General features: G+C 48.5%; 1 protein-coding gene across 2 annotated transcripts in view; it reads right to left on the bottom strand.

The window, feature by feature from the left end:
* Positions 1 to 15748, bottom strand: part of LOC146858945 (zinc finger protein 135-like) — a 161632-nt gene that overhangs the window by 76642 nt on the left and 69242 nt on the right. For both annotated transcript variants that reach the window (XM_085649596.1, XM_085649597.1), the window contains exon 3: positions 580 to 690. In XM_085649596.1, the coding sequence (XP_085505722.1) occupies positions 580 to 690 (111 nt within the window). The remainder of the gene's footprint in view (positions 1 to 579; positions 691 to 15748) is intronic.

Raw genomic sequence — 15748 nt, 5'->3', positions numbered from 1 at the left:
TTTTGGCCGTTCTGTTATCCAGGACTTTCTGGTGTGATCTTGGTTCGCAGACCCACCACCGCTGTTGGTATTGCTGGGGTATCTAATCTAAGGTAAGGAATCTATAACTAACGTGTTTCTTTCAGATTAACAAGTTACTTACCTTCGGTAACGAAATATCTGTAAGAAACATTAGTTAGTTATAGATTCCTTACCGCCCTACCCATCCTCCCCGTTCTGCGAATTGATTTCTAGGGTTAAGGACATCCCTTCAGGGCCCTAAGTTTGTGCACCAGTGGTCAGTGTCTTGCATGACGCTGCGTTTCTGGTGCGGAAATTCGTGTACAGAACTGACGCAAGAACGGCGTCTAAGTAGCTGTCTGACGCCTGGGGGTAATTCTAAGGTAAGGAATCTATAACTAACGTGTTTCTTTCAGATATGACTACAATTACTAGAGACGACTTGTATGTGTGTATGTTATGCACATTAATATGTGTGCCTCTGTTTTAGAGAGAGAGAGTGCGAGTGTGTATGTAAAAACGTGTTAAATATAATGACATTTTTATTGTCAGATACTTCTGTAAAGTCGTTTCACTCACTCAGACAACAATCATCACTGTATCTTCTCTTAGAGTCCTTGCTGTTCACGGGATACACATCTTTCTTTTCTTTAGCTCTTGACAATAAAACAGAGGTAGCAATAAGGGGACCTGGAATTAAAATAAAAGAGAATTGTTACCACATAGCACAGAGTAAGATAAAATGAATGTGATTAGAATTTAATGCATGGCTGACATTTCTACAAATATTATTGTGAAAACAATATTAAGATCAGTAATGTCCATTGTTGATCATACATACTAACCATAGATGCCAGAAATTTTGCGTGACAGAAAAATAGAGCTACCTTTAGAGTCACTTCACAAGTCCTTCTTGTAGGCTCTGCCCTATTATGACTTTATGGGACTCCAGACACCTAGATAAAAAATATAATGGTGAACAGCTCGGTACAGTGCAGCATTTGATGTAGTTTCACAACTTCAGTTAACTGCTTAGAAGAGCAAGTTATAAAATGCTATTATTAAAATATGAAAGTCTTTCCATGCTTTTGGAAGTCTAAATAATGCCAAGTCAACTAAAAATGGAAGTTGATATTTCTAAGAGGATCAAGTTTGGATTCTCAAATCCCAAAACAAAAACCGAAGGGAGGTAGCCATCTGAAGGGGGGGGCGGACGAAGAGTGGAACTAATGAAGGCATTTAAGGGGGAAACTGGGACCCGACAGTCTAAGAATACTTTTGGTGTACCACAGCTGGTACTGATGTTTTAAACGCTCTAAAACATGAAAGTCTCTAACTTACTGGCTCTTATTTGTTAAAGTTATTTTACCATTTTAGGACCTTAAAATGTCTCCCATTATCACATATACAGTGCACCATTAGCCGTTTCAAAAGATACTAACAGCTGGCTCAAACAAGTCAACCATGAAAGGGGTGGGGGTGGATGTTGGCAATAGGAGGGAGCTTAGGAATGGCGGTCACCTCTGCAGGTAATACATAATGGATTTTAATCCTAATATCTCTTGACTATAAAGAGCATGGACTCGATAAGATGCATCAAGAGCTTAGTGTTGCCAAATGATACGTTGGTGAGATGAGGGCACAAAGATGCATATAAGTGGAAGGTGACAAAGACACAGTAGAGTACACTCTAGAGAAGAGGATCTATGCATCCTGTAGCAGTGAGAAATACAGAACAATCTGCTCTTTGTAGAAGTCTATCTGGAGACAATAGCTATTGTCATAATCAAAAGATAGAGGAAAAATGCTGAAGTACATAATCCTCTTTAAGTATAATAGTATCGCTGTCAAATTTCCTTATTGTAAGAACATTCTTAGCAAATGAGTGCAGATGTAGAAGAATGATGGTGGCACATTTCCTAAATTTAACAGAAACCTTAATGAACAAATAGAGCAAAATATGGATCACAACTCCCATCTTGTTTGAATGAGGGGTTTAGAGGATGGCTTGTATTACGGTTATTATTACCTGAATTTTTTTTAAAAAGAGACAGTAGGAGTATTTCTCATGTCCTTGAGAAGGCTTTCTAGAATTTAAACGGAAGGCAGGTGAATACATGTCCACAAGAATGGCTACGATAAACGTAGTTTACCACGAATACTTTTCCCCACAGGGAATAACAACGCAGTCGTTACAACAACCGCGTTGTAACAACGCATACCATTACTCCGCAAGTCGGAACAACGACTTGTGGAGGGGGCAGTAGGAGTTCGATTTAAAATCCAGCACCTTCCCTACTGTTGCACATACTGGAGTTGGAATAGCAAATTATACTATTCCAACATCCAGCACCCCCCCAGAGCAAGTCATTGTTACGACTTGCAGGGTAATGGTATGCGTTGTTACAATGCGGTCGTTGTAACGACCGCGTTGTAATTCCCTGCGGGGAAAAAGCATGCGGAAAAAAGAGGTTTATTCACAGCTACAACTTATACAAGAAATAAGCAAGAGAATAAGAAATGATAACCATAGAGGTCTTTATGGTTGATGGCAGATACGTTTATCAGACAGATAAGAGGGGCAAGAGTTATGAAGAACCTTATAGAACAGGCATATGGATTTAAAAATAAGGTGTTTGGCTGTCAGTTGAGTTCCTTAAGATGGAAGGAAATAGATGAAGATCGGGGGCAGACATACAATGGCGCTAGCTTAGAGTTTTGAACCATTTGAAAGTGCTGAATGAGATGGGTGAAGCAACTCAAGTATACAGAATTACAATAATCAAGTATAGAAGGGACTAGTGCATGAGACACTGATCTCCAGGTATCCAATGTGAGAAATTCATAGATCTTTTTCATCATTTTGAAAAGAGAGAACCAGATTGCTACAACTTGATTAATTTGAAAGGAGAAGGATAACTTGTGAATGAATCGGAATTTGCCAAGCATCGTGAGTGTAAGTTCCAATTCTATTAAGGACACGGAGGCAAGAATTATGCTTTTTCTCTCTCTTCGCTTTATTATCATGAAAACATCAAGCAGCCAGAAAGATACTCAAGTCATAGAAAATCAACAAAAAACTACAACTCCCTACAACCAGGGAGGAATCCAGGAATACAGTCCTTCAACAATGTCCATCATCCTTTGCACATAATCCTCTGTCAGTCTCTCCCCTTCCTCTTTCTTCGCGCGAGTTACTCCAAATCCTTACTGGTCTTGTTTTGAACCATCGTTTCCTGGAAGACAAAGACAACATCAGGGTACTGAAAAAACCCCCACTGTGTCATACAACTTACAAGAGAAAACGTTTCACAAGAACTACATCAAGAGCAATGAACATTTCTCAATATCACCATGACAAGAAATTGAGGGATTACTTACTACAATACGGGTGGGTTCGCAACGGAGGGCCCTGGGAGGGATAATACTTGCCTCCTTGTCCTTAACAGAGTTGGAACTTACCCTCACAATGCTTGGCAAATTCCGATTCTATGTCAGGACCGGAGGCTTCAGATTATGCTAGTTCAAAGCTTACTTACTACTAACTGAGCCACATCCAGGACCGGTTTAAAATAAAACCGTTTGAAAGTAGAGTCCGAAGACCAATCAGCCGCACGCATTAAAACTTCTAGGCGCGCCCCCAGCGCAAACGCCTTAGAGGCCATGGCGCGCCTGGCTGAATGAGCACCAAATTGCTTGGTGTCAATGTCCGCTTCTAGCATGACCCAAAGTACCCATCTGGCGATGGTGGGGGATGAAACAGCTTTGTGTGGCTTTTTTAATGCTATTAAGAGTTCACGTTCGCCTGGAGGGCAAATTTCCTGGGTCAGGCCCTCCTACCCTTTCAGGCAATCAACCACATAGTTTCGGAGTGTCCCGAAAAGCGGGATACGAAACCGTACAAGTATGAGATTTAGTCCGTCGTCCTACAGTGAAGACTACCCCATCAGGGGAAAAAGTTCTCACAGAAATGTCTAAGGCACAGACATCTGGAACTCTCCTGCAGGAGATTAAACATAGAAGCATAGCCAGCTTAGAAGATAACTCCTTTAATGAAAGAAACTTATTCGGTTGCCAAGACAAGAAAAGATTCCATACGATATTGACGTCCCACAGGACCGAATACCGGGTTCCGGAGGCAAAGAGAGCCTGATACCACGCACGTGGCAAGAGCCATCAGGTCCGGCCTCCAACTGAAGAATCGAGGAACCTGATTGTCCAGGCGGGAGGCAAAAAGATCTATTGAAAAAGGTCCCCATAGGGAGTTCACCCATTGGAAGATGCGAGAGTCCAATTTCCAAAGGCTGGAGTCGTAAAGATTTCGCGAGTGCCAATCTGCAACCTGATTGCTCCGGCCCGGAAGGTACTCTGCTGTGACCGAAATATGATAGTCTAGACAGAAGCCCCAAAAATTCTTTGCCAAATTCGCCAGCGCCCGGGAACGGGAGCCTCCCAGTGGGTTGACGTACCGCACTGTGGTGACTTTGTCCATTTTTAAAAGGATGCAGGATTGTACTCTGTCCTTGGTCCAACAGCGCACCGCAAAAGGCCCCGCTAGGAGCTCTAGGCAATTGATGTGGAAAATTCCCCGCACCCAGCCGGATCTGCTGGCGTCAGACTCTATGATCAGGTCTGGAAATGAGCCAAAGATCACTCGCCCGTTCCAAGCCTCCATATGGGCCAACCACCAAGCGATTTCCTCCTTGGCTTCTGCGAGATGGGAACCGAGTGATCGTGCGACCTCCCTCTCCTCAGATGATACGCCTTGAGGCGCTGGAGAGTCCTATAATGAAGGGTCCCGGGAAAATCGCCTGAATTGACGATGACAGAAGACCCACTACATGGGCCAGATGCCACAATGGCCTGGAAATCGTCTGGTGCAAATTGTGACGAATTTGCGCCATTTTCCGCGATGTGAGGCTTAAAGTCGCGTGGACAGAATCCACCACAAACCCGAGAAAGGTCACACTCTGGAAAGGTGTGAGAACTGACTTGGTCTCGTTGATTACGAAGCCCAGGTCCTGCAAAAGCGACACCGTCTGCTGGAGCTGAGTGGACAAGGTCCGAGGACACTGAGCCATAAGAAGAATGTCGTCCAAGTAGACGATCATCCGAATCCCTTGAGCCCGGAGGAACTCCACTGCCGGATGGAGCACCTTGGTGAAACACCAAGGGGCTGAGGAAAGACCGAATGGAAGGGTGGTGAACTCGTATACCAGATCCTTCCAACAAAACTGCAGGAACCGTCGATGCGGTGGGTGGATGGGAACCACCAAATAAGCATCTTTTAAATCCAACCGTGCCATCCAATCGTTCGGAAGGAGGACATCGTGGAGCAGATGGATCCCTTCCATCTTGAAGTGGCGGTAAACCAGCCACCCGTTGAACTCCTTGAGGTTGATGACTGGACATCGACCCCCATCGGTCTTGTACACTACAAAAATATTGCTGAGAAATCCGTGAGGGTGCAGAGTTGATCGGCAAATGGCTCCTTTGCTGAGCAATTCGGAGACCTCGTCGCCGATTAACAGTGGGCGAGGACGAACCTCTTGCTGGGGAGTCCCGTAAAACTCTGTATGAAACCCTCAAACGGTCTGAAGGACCCAAACATCGGAAGTAATGTCCGCCCATTCATCTCGAAAGGCCACTAGGCGACCCCTGATATGACTCTGTGACATTGGAAGGACACTTACCATTGGTATTTCCGCCACCGGCGTTGGCCTTGAAGCCTCCTCGGCCCCTGAAGCATTGTCCTCGCGTGGGATAAAAGTTTGTGTAGTTTGCGGTAGAGTTATACTGCCCGCGACCAGAGCCTTGTCCCCTTGAGGAGTTTTGCTGGAAACCACGGCCGGGCGAGCGGCCCCTGCCTCGCCCGGCCCTGCGGAAAACCCGTTGGTTAAAGAGTCTCTTAATACTGGACTGGGCCTTGTCCAACAAAGTAAATGTTGCCACAAACTTCCCCAGCTCCTTAACAAAGGGGTCGCCGAAGAGGCCCCCCTGAGCCACTGCCCCCACCTCTGAAGATGCCAAATCCCCAAGTTTAGGGTCGAGTTTAATCAACAGCGAGCGACGACGCTCGGTTGACAGAGCGCAATTAGCGGTGCCCATGAAGAGGATCGCTCGTTGGGCCCAATTAGAAAGGACTTCTGGGAATATGGGGGAACCAGAGACTTTGGCTTCCTCGGCCATGTCTAAGATCTTCGTCATTGGTCCTATAGCGTCCAGGAGTTTGTCCTGACAGGAGCGCCAGGACCTATCTATACCTCTCCTAGGATCCTTCATGTACTTGGCCAGAACGGTGGCTATCTTAGGGTCCAACTCTGGTGTGAAGGCAATCTTATCGTCCAAGGAGGGTCTAGGGCTCTCCGCCCATAGGCAACCTCGAGCCTCCTTCTCGAGAGGCTTGCGGAGTCGTCCCGCGACAAACCTGGCCACCTTGTCGCCGGGAACCCAGACGGCAGACTGGGGATGCATAATGTCATCGGGCTTAAGTATGTCCGAGTCTTCGTCTGTCACTGTGGAAGTGGACGGGGCAGAGACCAGACGCCAAGGCCGCGAGGACCCTGCTTCGTCGTCCATATCGTCGTGGTTGTCGTCATTGTCGGTCACAGGGGAAGGTGGGTCTGGGATATCCTGGGGGGTGGTTGACGGAAGAGGAGCGGGGATTGTCGGGGACACTGTAGCCAGAAACGCAGTCTTTAGACACGCAAAGGCATCCGCATCCACCCCCTCAGGTCGTTGCTTTTAAGGCGGGGGAGGGCCCTCCCCAGTACGCTCTACCGGGGGCAAAGGTGGCTGTGCACGCGTCGCCAATTTTGCGCATTCCTGAACTTTCCTATCGGAGAGACATTGCTCCATAGGGCCGACTACCTCATTAACAACCCTGTAAATGGAGGAGTCCCCAGCCTCATAAAAATCATCATCCCAGGGTAAGTAAACCTGGACCTCTTCCTCATAGTATTCCGATTGTGTCTCCATATTCACTGTCAAGGGAAAAAAGGGGAAGGAAAAACTGTGCCAGTTTGTACAAAGTGCCCAATGTAGCACTAGCAAGATTGATACACAGACTAAGTGGGCAGACTGACAGACTGCGCAGCTTTGAGCAGCCCCATGGGCCACAATAGGGCAGCACCAGCCCCAAACATGCTATTGCCTTCAGGAAGAACCCTGACCAGGCTACTGCCTCCCAGCAGTTCAGAAATAATGATGCGTGCAAATAAACGGAGCGTTTCCCGCTGTAAACACTGTGCGCGATCGCGCTTCAACTGCGGGTAAACCCGCAATCCGGACCCCCGCTGGGGCGTAGATAATGAAAAATATGGGAGGAATACAACCCGCCAACCGGGCGTCAAGGTGAGGTAGTTGGGGACAAGGCTCAATCGCTCCTTACTCTCGCTGCGCGGCTCCTCGTCTGAGGAAACCGCGACACGAGAGCAACGAGACGAGCGAGTCCCTCTAGCGGCCGCTAAAGCACCGCACCAGCAGGGGGGCCGGCCGCGTTAGGAGCGGAAAACGTTCCCGTGGCCGGCTTGGGAATCTGAAACACAATCAGAATGCCTGCAATAAAGAGCACTTACACAGTGCCCAAAGTCAAAATACTACTAAAGTTTCATCAAGAACTCAATCACCACATATACAGGAAGACTTAACTGGCTGCGAAGCAGCAAAGAAAGAGGAAAGGGAGAGACAGAGGACTATGTGCAAAGGATGATGGACATTGTTGAAGGACTGTATTCCTGGATTCCTCCCTGGTTGTAGGGAGTTGTTTTTTTGTTGATTTTCTATGGTTTGAGTATCTTTCTGGCTGCTTGATGTTTTCATGATAATAAAGCGAAGAGAGATAAAAAGCATAATCTGAAGCCTCCGGTCCCGATATAGAATTAGAAAACACGTTGTCGGACACCTAGGGCGTGTAAAGGTGGGGATCCCAGTTCAGAGGGCTTCCATGCTGTGGACCAATTGGAAGGTTGATTGCCACATAGAATGATTTTAGTTTTCTTGGTATTCAGCTTTAAAAAATGCAATATCATCCAACTGGCAAAAGAATTCCTTCAATATATCAAAGCAGATTGTGTAGGAGAGGAGTTGGCTGAGACACTCAGAATGGTTAGCATATCATCCACATATGAGAAAATGTCAAACCCAAAGGATCAAAGTAATGGAGCCAGAGACATTTAACAAAGATGGACTCAGTAAGGAGACCTGAGGAACTCCATAGCTGGTGGGTGTTGCAGCAAACAGAAAAGCAGATTACTATGACAATGATCTGGGATCCGTCACTGAGAAAAGAAGCTAGTTAGTTTATTAAGGGCTTTCATTCAAATGCCTAACTCATTATACCGAATAATGAGAGTAGTAGGCAGATGCAGTAATGTCGTTCTAAGAGCGAGAAAAAAAGATCATGGACCATATTCAGCCCTTTGTACTAGGTAAATTGCTTTCTAGACCCTTAGCCTGCAGGCTTTTAGGTTTCACGTCTAGCGTTGCACTGTGTAGCAGTGCTCGCGCAGCGCGAGACATTTAGTAGGTGAAAACGGGGATTTGAAGCTGACCTAGGAATGGCACAAGCACGAGCGTGTGCCTTTCCTTCTGTGGCGCGTTATTGGCTTTTGCGTGCGTGTTTTTTTTAAAGCCAGCACGCAGTAGGCCAAAGGTGGGCGCATTGCTCCGCCCATGGCCTATTGGTGTCTATTACGCGCTTGGTACGCGTAATAGACACCAATAGGCCATGTGGTTTCAATTATCGTGCCCAGACACGGGCGTGATAATTGAAAGCACATGCTTTGCTGTGGCGCGCGTGCGCACCACTCGTTTGGATAAGTACTGGTTTGCCAGGTTACAAATGTCGGAGACAAATGGGAGCACCTGGTGCTAGAACTACAGCTTTAATGGAGTGAAAAGCTGTTTCAGGAACGAATTCCACGTTTCTTCATTACCTCAGCGAGTCCTCGTGTCTGAAAACCCTTCAGCAGAGATTCCGATGTATAGGTTACATACATTCTGGCCGTCATAGCAGAGTTAAAACCAGACTTTATATTTAAGAGGCCGGTCCATCCTTTTGCCAGCAGTGCTGGAAGGTAAACCTGCTGACTAAAAACCACGGGGGCTCAGGAACAAAGAACCCACCTATAGAAAAGTGGGATTACGGCTTCGGCGCCGACGGTTCAAGACTTTACAGGAGGCCCCGCCCACCGCCGATTATCAGACTGGCACCCGAAGTGTCCTTGGGCCCCGGCAGCTGCTGGTGCTGCAGGGGCAGTGGGGTGGAGCGAGCCTGCAGGACAGCCAGGGTGGAGCCACCTTGCCTCACCTCACCTCAGCCCTGTCAGCCAGTGTCTCTAGGCGACGCAACCCCGCAGAGGAGTCCTTCTGGGGACCTCAGCTCAATCTGTCTCTAAGTGACCGAACCCCACAGAGGAGCCCTTCTGAGGACAAGGGTTTTTATAAAGGGGGGATTTTTGCGAAAAGAAGAACGCCAATCCAGGAGGTACCACGGAAGAAAGGACGAGAAAGTTTCTATGGATTGATTGTATATATGTGGTATTTGCATATTTGTGATTTCCTGTTTCACTCTGAGAAGCAGGCACACTTGTAGTGGCGACCAAGCACATTCAGGCACATTTGGAGGTGTTGTCAGACGACTTCCTTCCGTGCCAAGTACCAGCTCTCACTTGCCAACGGTCCACGCACTGACGTCACCTGGCGCATTCCAGCTGCAGTGTGTCACCTGCATGCTCAGAGCGGGGGTAGGGTGTGAGAGCATTCATATCTGCCAGTTCAAGGGTATGCTAGAGCTTCATTTGTAAACCAGCATTGGCATAGCCAATAGTTCTCGCTTTTGGGACCTTATAATTATTTAGTTATGCAACTGTTGTGTGTGTGTGGTTGTGGTTGAGTGTGGTTGTGTGTGTGTTATTGTGTTTGTGGTTGTGTGTGTGTGATTGTAGTTGTGTGTGTGGTTGTGTGTGCTTGTGTGTGTGTGGTTGTGTGTGTGGTTGTGGGTGTGTGGGTGTGGTTGTGTGTGTGGTTGTGTGTGGTTGTGTGTGGTTGTGTGTGTGTGGTTGTGTGTGTGTGGTTGTGTGTGTGTGGTTGTGTGTGTGTGGTTGTGTATGTGAGGGTGTGTATGTGAGGGTGTGTATGTGAGGGTGTGTGTGTGTGGTTGTGTGTGTGGTTTGTGTGGTTGTGTGTGGCCGTGTTTGGTTCTGTGTGTGTGTGGCGTGTGTGTGTGGTGTGTGTGTGGGTTTGTGTGTGTGGTTGTGTGAGGGTATGTGTGTGTGGTTGTGTGTGTGGTTGTGGTTGTGTGTGTGGTTGTATGTGTGTGGTTGTGTGTCTGTGGTTCTGTGTGTGTGTGGTTGTGGGTTGTGGTTGTGTGTGTAGTTGTGGTTGTGTGTGTGGTTGTGTGTGTGGTTGTGGGTGGTTGTGGGTGTGTGGTTGTGTGTGTGGTTGTGGGTGGTTGTGGGTGTGTGTGTGGGGGTGTGTGGTTGTGTGTGTGTGTGGTTGTGTGTGTGGGGGTGTGTGCAGGGGTGGGGGTGTGGAGGGGTGTGGGGGGGTGTGGTTGTGTGTGTGTGGTTCAGGTTGTGTGTGGTTGGTTGTGGTTGTGTGTGATTGTAGTTATGTGTGTGTGGCTGTGTGTGTGTGTGGTTGTGTGGGTGTGTGTATTTGTGGTTGTGTATGGGGTTGTGCGTGGTTGTGTATGTGGCTGTGTGTGGTTGTGTGTGAGATTGTGGTTGTGTGTGTGGTTGTGGGTGTGTGTAGTTGTGGTTGTATGTGTGGTTGTGTGTGTGGTTGTGTGTGCATGTGTTGTGTGTGTGGGTGTAGGTGTGTGTGTGGGGTTGTGTGTGTGGGTGTAGGTGTGTTTGTGTGTGTGGTTGTGGGTGTGTGGGTGTGGTTGTGGGTGTGGTTGTGGGTGTGTGCGCGGTTGAGGGTGTGTGTGTGGTTGTGTGTGTGTGTGTGTGGTTGTGTGGTTGTGGGTTTGTGTGGTTGTGTGTGCATGTGGTTGTGTGTGGTTGTGTGTGTGGGGGGGGGTTGTGGTTGTGTGTGTGTGGTTGTGGTTCTGAGTGGTTGTGGTTGTGTGTGTGCTTGTGGTTGTGGGTTGTTGTGGTTGTGTGTGTGGTTGTGTGTGTAGTGGTGTGTGTCATTGTGTGTGGTTGTGTGTAGTTGTGGTTGTGTGTTATTGTGTGTGGTTGTGTGTAGTTGTGGTTGTGTGTGGTTGTGTGTTATTGTGTGTGTGTGTGGTTGTGTATGTGAGGGTGTGTATGTGAGGGTGTGTGTGTGTGGTTGTGTGTGTGGTTTGTGTGGTTGTGTGTGGCCGTGTTTGGTTCTGTGTGTGTGTGGCGTGTGTGTGTGGTGTGTGTGTGGGTTTGTGTGTGTGGTTGTGTGAGGGTATGTGTGTGTGGTTGTGTGTGTGGTTGTGGTTGTGTGTGTGGTTGTATGTGTGTGGTTGTGTGTCTGTGGTTCTGTGTGTGTGTGGTTGTGGGTTGTGGTTGTGTGTGTAGTTGTGGTTGTGTGTGTGGTTGTGTGTGTGGTTGTGGGTGGTTGTGGGTGTGTGTGTGGGGGTGTGTGGTTGTGTGGTTGTGTGTGTGGGGGTGTGTGCAGGGGTGGGGGTGTGGAGGGGTGTGGGGGGGTGTGGTTGTGTGTGTGTGGTTCAGGTTGTGTGTGGTTGGTTGTGGTTGTGTGTGATTGTAGTTATGTGTGTGTGGCTGTGTGTGTGTGTGGTTGTGATTGTGTGTGGGTGTGTGTATTTGTGGTTGTGTATGGGGTTGTGCGTGGTTGTGTATGTGGCTGTGTGTGGTTGTGTGTGAGATTGTGGTTGTGTGTGTGGTTGTGTGTGTGGTTGTGGGTGTGTGTAGTTGTGGTTGTATGTGTGGTTGTGTGTGTGGTTGTGTGTGCATGTGTTGTGTGTGTGGGTGTAGGTGTGGGTGTGGGGTTGTGTGTGTGGGTGTAGGTGTGTTTGTGTGTGTGGTTGTGGGTGTGTGGGTGTGGTTGTGGGTGTGGTTGTGGGTGTGTGCGCGGTTGAGGGTGTGTGTGTGGTTGTGTGTGTGTGTGTGTGGTTGTGTGGTTGTGGGTTTGTGTGGTTGTGGTTGTGTGTGGGGGGGTGGTTGTGTGTGCATGTGGTTGTGTGTGGTTGTGTGTGTGGGGGGGGTTGTGGTTGTGTGTGTGTGTGTGTGTGTGTGTGTGTGTGTGTGGTTGTGGTTCTGAGTGGTTGTGGTTGTGTGTGTGCTTGTGGTTGTGGGTTGTTGTGGTTGTGTGTGTGGTTGTGTGTGTAGTGGTGTGTGTCATTGTGTGTGGTTGTGTGTAGTTGTGGTTGTGTGTTATTGTGTGTGGTTGTGTGTAGTTGTGGTTGTGTGTGGTTGTGTGTTATTGTGTGTGTGGGGGGTTGTGTGTGGTTGTGTTTGTAGATGTGTGTGTGTGTGTGGTTGTGTGGGTGTGTGTGTGGTATGTGTGGGTGGTGTGTGTGTGGTTGTGTGTGTGGTTGTGTGTCTGTCGTTCTGTGTGTGTGTGGTTGTGTGTTGTAGGTGTGTGTGTGTAGTTGAGTGTGTAGTTGTGGTTGTGTGTGTTATTGTGTGTGTGTGGTTGTGTGTGTGTGTGTGTGGTTGTGTGTAGTTGTGTGTGTGGTTGTGGGTGTGTGTGGTTGTGGGTGTGTGTGGTTTTGTGTGGGGGGGGGGGTGGAGGGGTATGTGTGTGGAGGGGTGTGGGGGGGTTATGGTTGTGTGTGATTGTAGTTATGTGTGTGTGGCTGTGTGTGATTGTGTGTTTGTGATTGTGTGCGGGTGGCTGTGTGTGTGGTTCTGTGTTATTGTATGTGTGGTTGTGTGTGTGTGGTTGTGTGGGTCTTTGGTTGTGTGTGTGTGTGTGTGTCTTTGGTTGTGTGTGTGTGTGTGTGTGTGTGTGTGTGTCTGTGGTTGTGTGTGTGTGTATGTGTGTGGGTGTGTGGTTGTGTGTGTTTGGTTGTGTGTGCATGTGTGGTTGTGTGTGTCTGTGGTTGTGTATGTGTGTGGTTGTGTGTGTTTGGTTGTGTGTGCATGTGTGGTTGTGTGGGTGTAGGTGTGGTTGTGTGTGTAGGTGTGGTTGTGTATGTGGTTGTGGGTGTGTGTGTGGTTGCGTGTGGTTGTGGTAGTGTGGGTGTGGTAGTGTGTGGTTGTGTGTGTGTGGGGGTGGTTGTGGTTGTGTGTGTAGTTGTGTGTGTGCTTGAGGTTGTGTGTGTGGTTGTGTGTGTGGTTGTGTGTGTGTGGTTGTGTGTGTGTGGTTGTGTGTGTGTGGTTGTGTGTGTGGTTGTGGTTGCGTGTGGTTGTGGTTGTGTGTGTGGTTCTGAGTGGTTGTGCTTGTGGTTGTGCGTTGTTGTGGTTGTGTGTAGTTGTGGTTGTGTGTGTGTTATTGTGTGTGTTAATGTGTGTGGTTGTGTGTGTGTCATTGTGTTTGGTTGTGTGTGTGTGGTTGTGTGTGAGTGTGGCTGTGGTTGTGGTTGCGAGTAGTTGTGGTTGTGTGGGTGGTTGTGTGGGTGTGTGTGGTTGTGTGTGGTTGTGTTTGTGTGTGTGGTTGTGTTTGTGTGTGTGGTTGTGTTTGTGTGTGTGTGGTTGTGTTTGTGTGTGTGTGGTTGTGTTTGTGTGTGTGGTTGTGTTTGTGTGTGTGTGGTTGTGTGTGTGTGTGTGTGGTTGTGTGTGTGTGTGTGTGGTGTCTGTGTGGTTGTGTGTGTAGGTGTGGTTGTGTGTGTGGGTGTGGTTGTGGGTGTGTGTGGTTGCGTGTGGTTGTGGTTGTGTGTGTGGTTGCGTGTGGTTGTGGTAGTGTGGGTGTGGTAGTGTGTGGTTGTGTGTGTGTGGGGGTGGTTGTGGTTGTGTGTGTAGTTGTGTGTGTGCTTGAGGTTGTGTGTGTGGTTGTGTGTGTGGTTGTGTGTGTGTGGTTGTGTGTGTGTGGTTGTGTGTGTGTGGTTGTGTGTGTGTGGTTGTGTGTGTGTGGTTGTGTGTGTGTGGTTGTGTGTGTGTGTGGTTGTGTGTGTCTGTGGTTGTGTGTGTGTGTCTGTCTGTGGTTGTGTGTGTGTATGTGTGTGGGTGTGTGGTTGTGTGTGGGTGTGTGGTTGTGTGTGCATGTGTGGTTGTGTGTGTGGGTGTAGGTGTGGTTGTGTGTGTATGTGTTATTGTGTGTGTTAATGTGTGTGGTTGTGTGTGTGTGGAGAAGTGTGGCTCAATGGTTAGAGCGGCAGACCTCGATGCAGAGCACTGGTCCGGGACCAGGGTTCGGTTCCCGTCGCGGCAGGGTCTTGGGCTATAAATTCCGCGGACTGGATATTCTCGCCTCAGTGCCTATTCTAATCATGGGTCCCACGCTGCAACTCTGGGCAATAGCTTGCTTAATCTCCACAACGGCCCCCCGCGGCGGGATGCCTGGCTTTCACCTTGGGGATGCCCAGTATGGGTTATCTCACAGGGAAAAACCAGGACGGGTTCCCAAGGCAAGCGCCAAGATGCCCAAGGATAGTTGAGCGCTATATAAGAACATATAATAATAATAATAATATGTGGTTGTGGGTATGTGTGTGGTTGTGGGTGTGTGTGGTTGTGGGTGTGTGTGGTTGTGGGTGTGTGGTTGTGGGTGTGTGTGGTGGTGTGTGTGTGCTTGTGTGTGGTTGTGTGGGTGTGTGGTTGTGTGTGTGGTTGTGGTTGGTTGTGGTTGTGTGTGTGTGTGTGGTTGTGGTTGTCTGTGTGTGTGCTTGTGTGTGTGGTTGTGGTTGCGTGTGGTTGTGGTCGTGTGTGTGGTTATGGTTGTGTGTGTGTTATTGTGTGTGTTAATGTGTGTGGTTGTGTGTGTGTCATTGTGTGTGGTTGTGTGTATGTGGTTGTGTGTGTGGTTGTGTGTGTGTGGTTGTGTGTGTGTGGCTGTGGTTGTGGTTGCGAGTAGTTGTGGTTGTGTGTGTGGTTGTGTGTGGTTGTGGGTGTGGTTGTGTGTTATTGTGTGTGGGTGTGTGTGGTTGTGTGTGGGTGTGTGTGGGTGTGTGTGGTTGTGTGTGGTTGTGTTTGTGTGTGTGGTTGTGTTTGTGTGTGTGGTTGTGGTTGTGTGGGTGTGTGTGTGTGGTTGTGGGTGTGTGTGTGGTGTCTGTGTGGTTGTGTGTGTAGGTGTGGTTGTGTGTGTGGTTGTGGGGGTGTGGTTGTGGGTGTGTGTGGTTGCATGTGGTTGTGTGTGTGGTTGTGTGTAGGTGTGGTTGTGTGTGTGGTTGTGGGGGTGTGGTTGTGTGTGTGTGGTTGCGTGTGGTTGTGGTAGTGTGGGTGTGGTAGTGTGTGGTTGTGTGTGTGTGGGGGTGGTTGTGGTTGTGTGTGTGGTTGTGTGTGTGCTTGAGGTTGTGTGTGTGGTTGTGTGTGGGTGTGGTTGTGAGTGTGAGTGTGTGTGTGTGGTTGTGTGTGGGTGTGGTTGTGAGTGTGAGTGTGTGTGTGTGGTTGTGTGTGTGTGGTTGTATGTGTGTGGTTCTGAGTGGTTGTGGTTGTGGTTGTGGTTGTGTGTTGTGGTTGTGTGTGTAGCATGGTTGTGTGTGTGGTTGTGTGTGTAGTGTGTAGTTATGTGTGTGTGGTTATGTGTGTGTGGTTGTGTGTGCGTGTGGTTGTGTGCATGTGGTTGTGTGTGTGTGGTTGTGGTGGTGTGGGTGTGTGTGTGTGTGTGGTTAGGTGCGTGTGGTTGTGTGTGTGTGTGTATGTGTGTGGTTGTGTGTGCGTGTGGTTGTGTGCGTGTGGTTGTGCGTGTGGTTGTGTGTGTGTGGGTGTGT

The sequence above is a fragment of the Triturus cristatus genome, chromosome 3_2, assembly GCF_964204655.1.
Source record: "Triturus cristatus chromosome 3_2, aTriCri1.1, whole genome shotgun sequence".
Lineage (NCBI taxonomy): Eukaryota > Metazoa > Chordata > Amphibia > Caudata > Salamandridae > Triturus > Triturus cristatus.
Note: the sequence above shows the minus strand (reverse complement) of the source record. Positions and strands in the feature narration are given on the sequence as shown.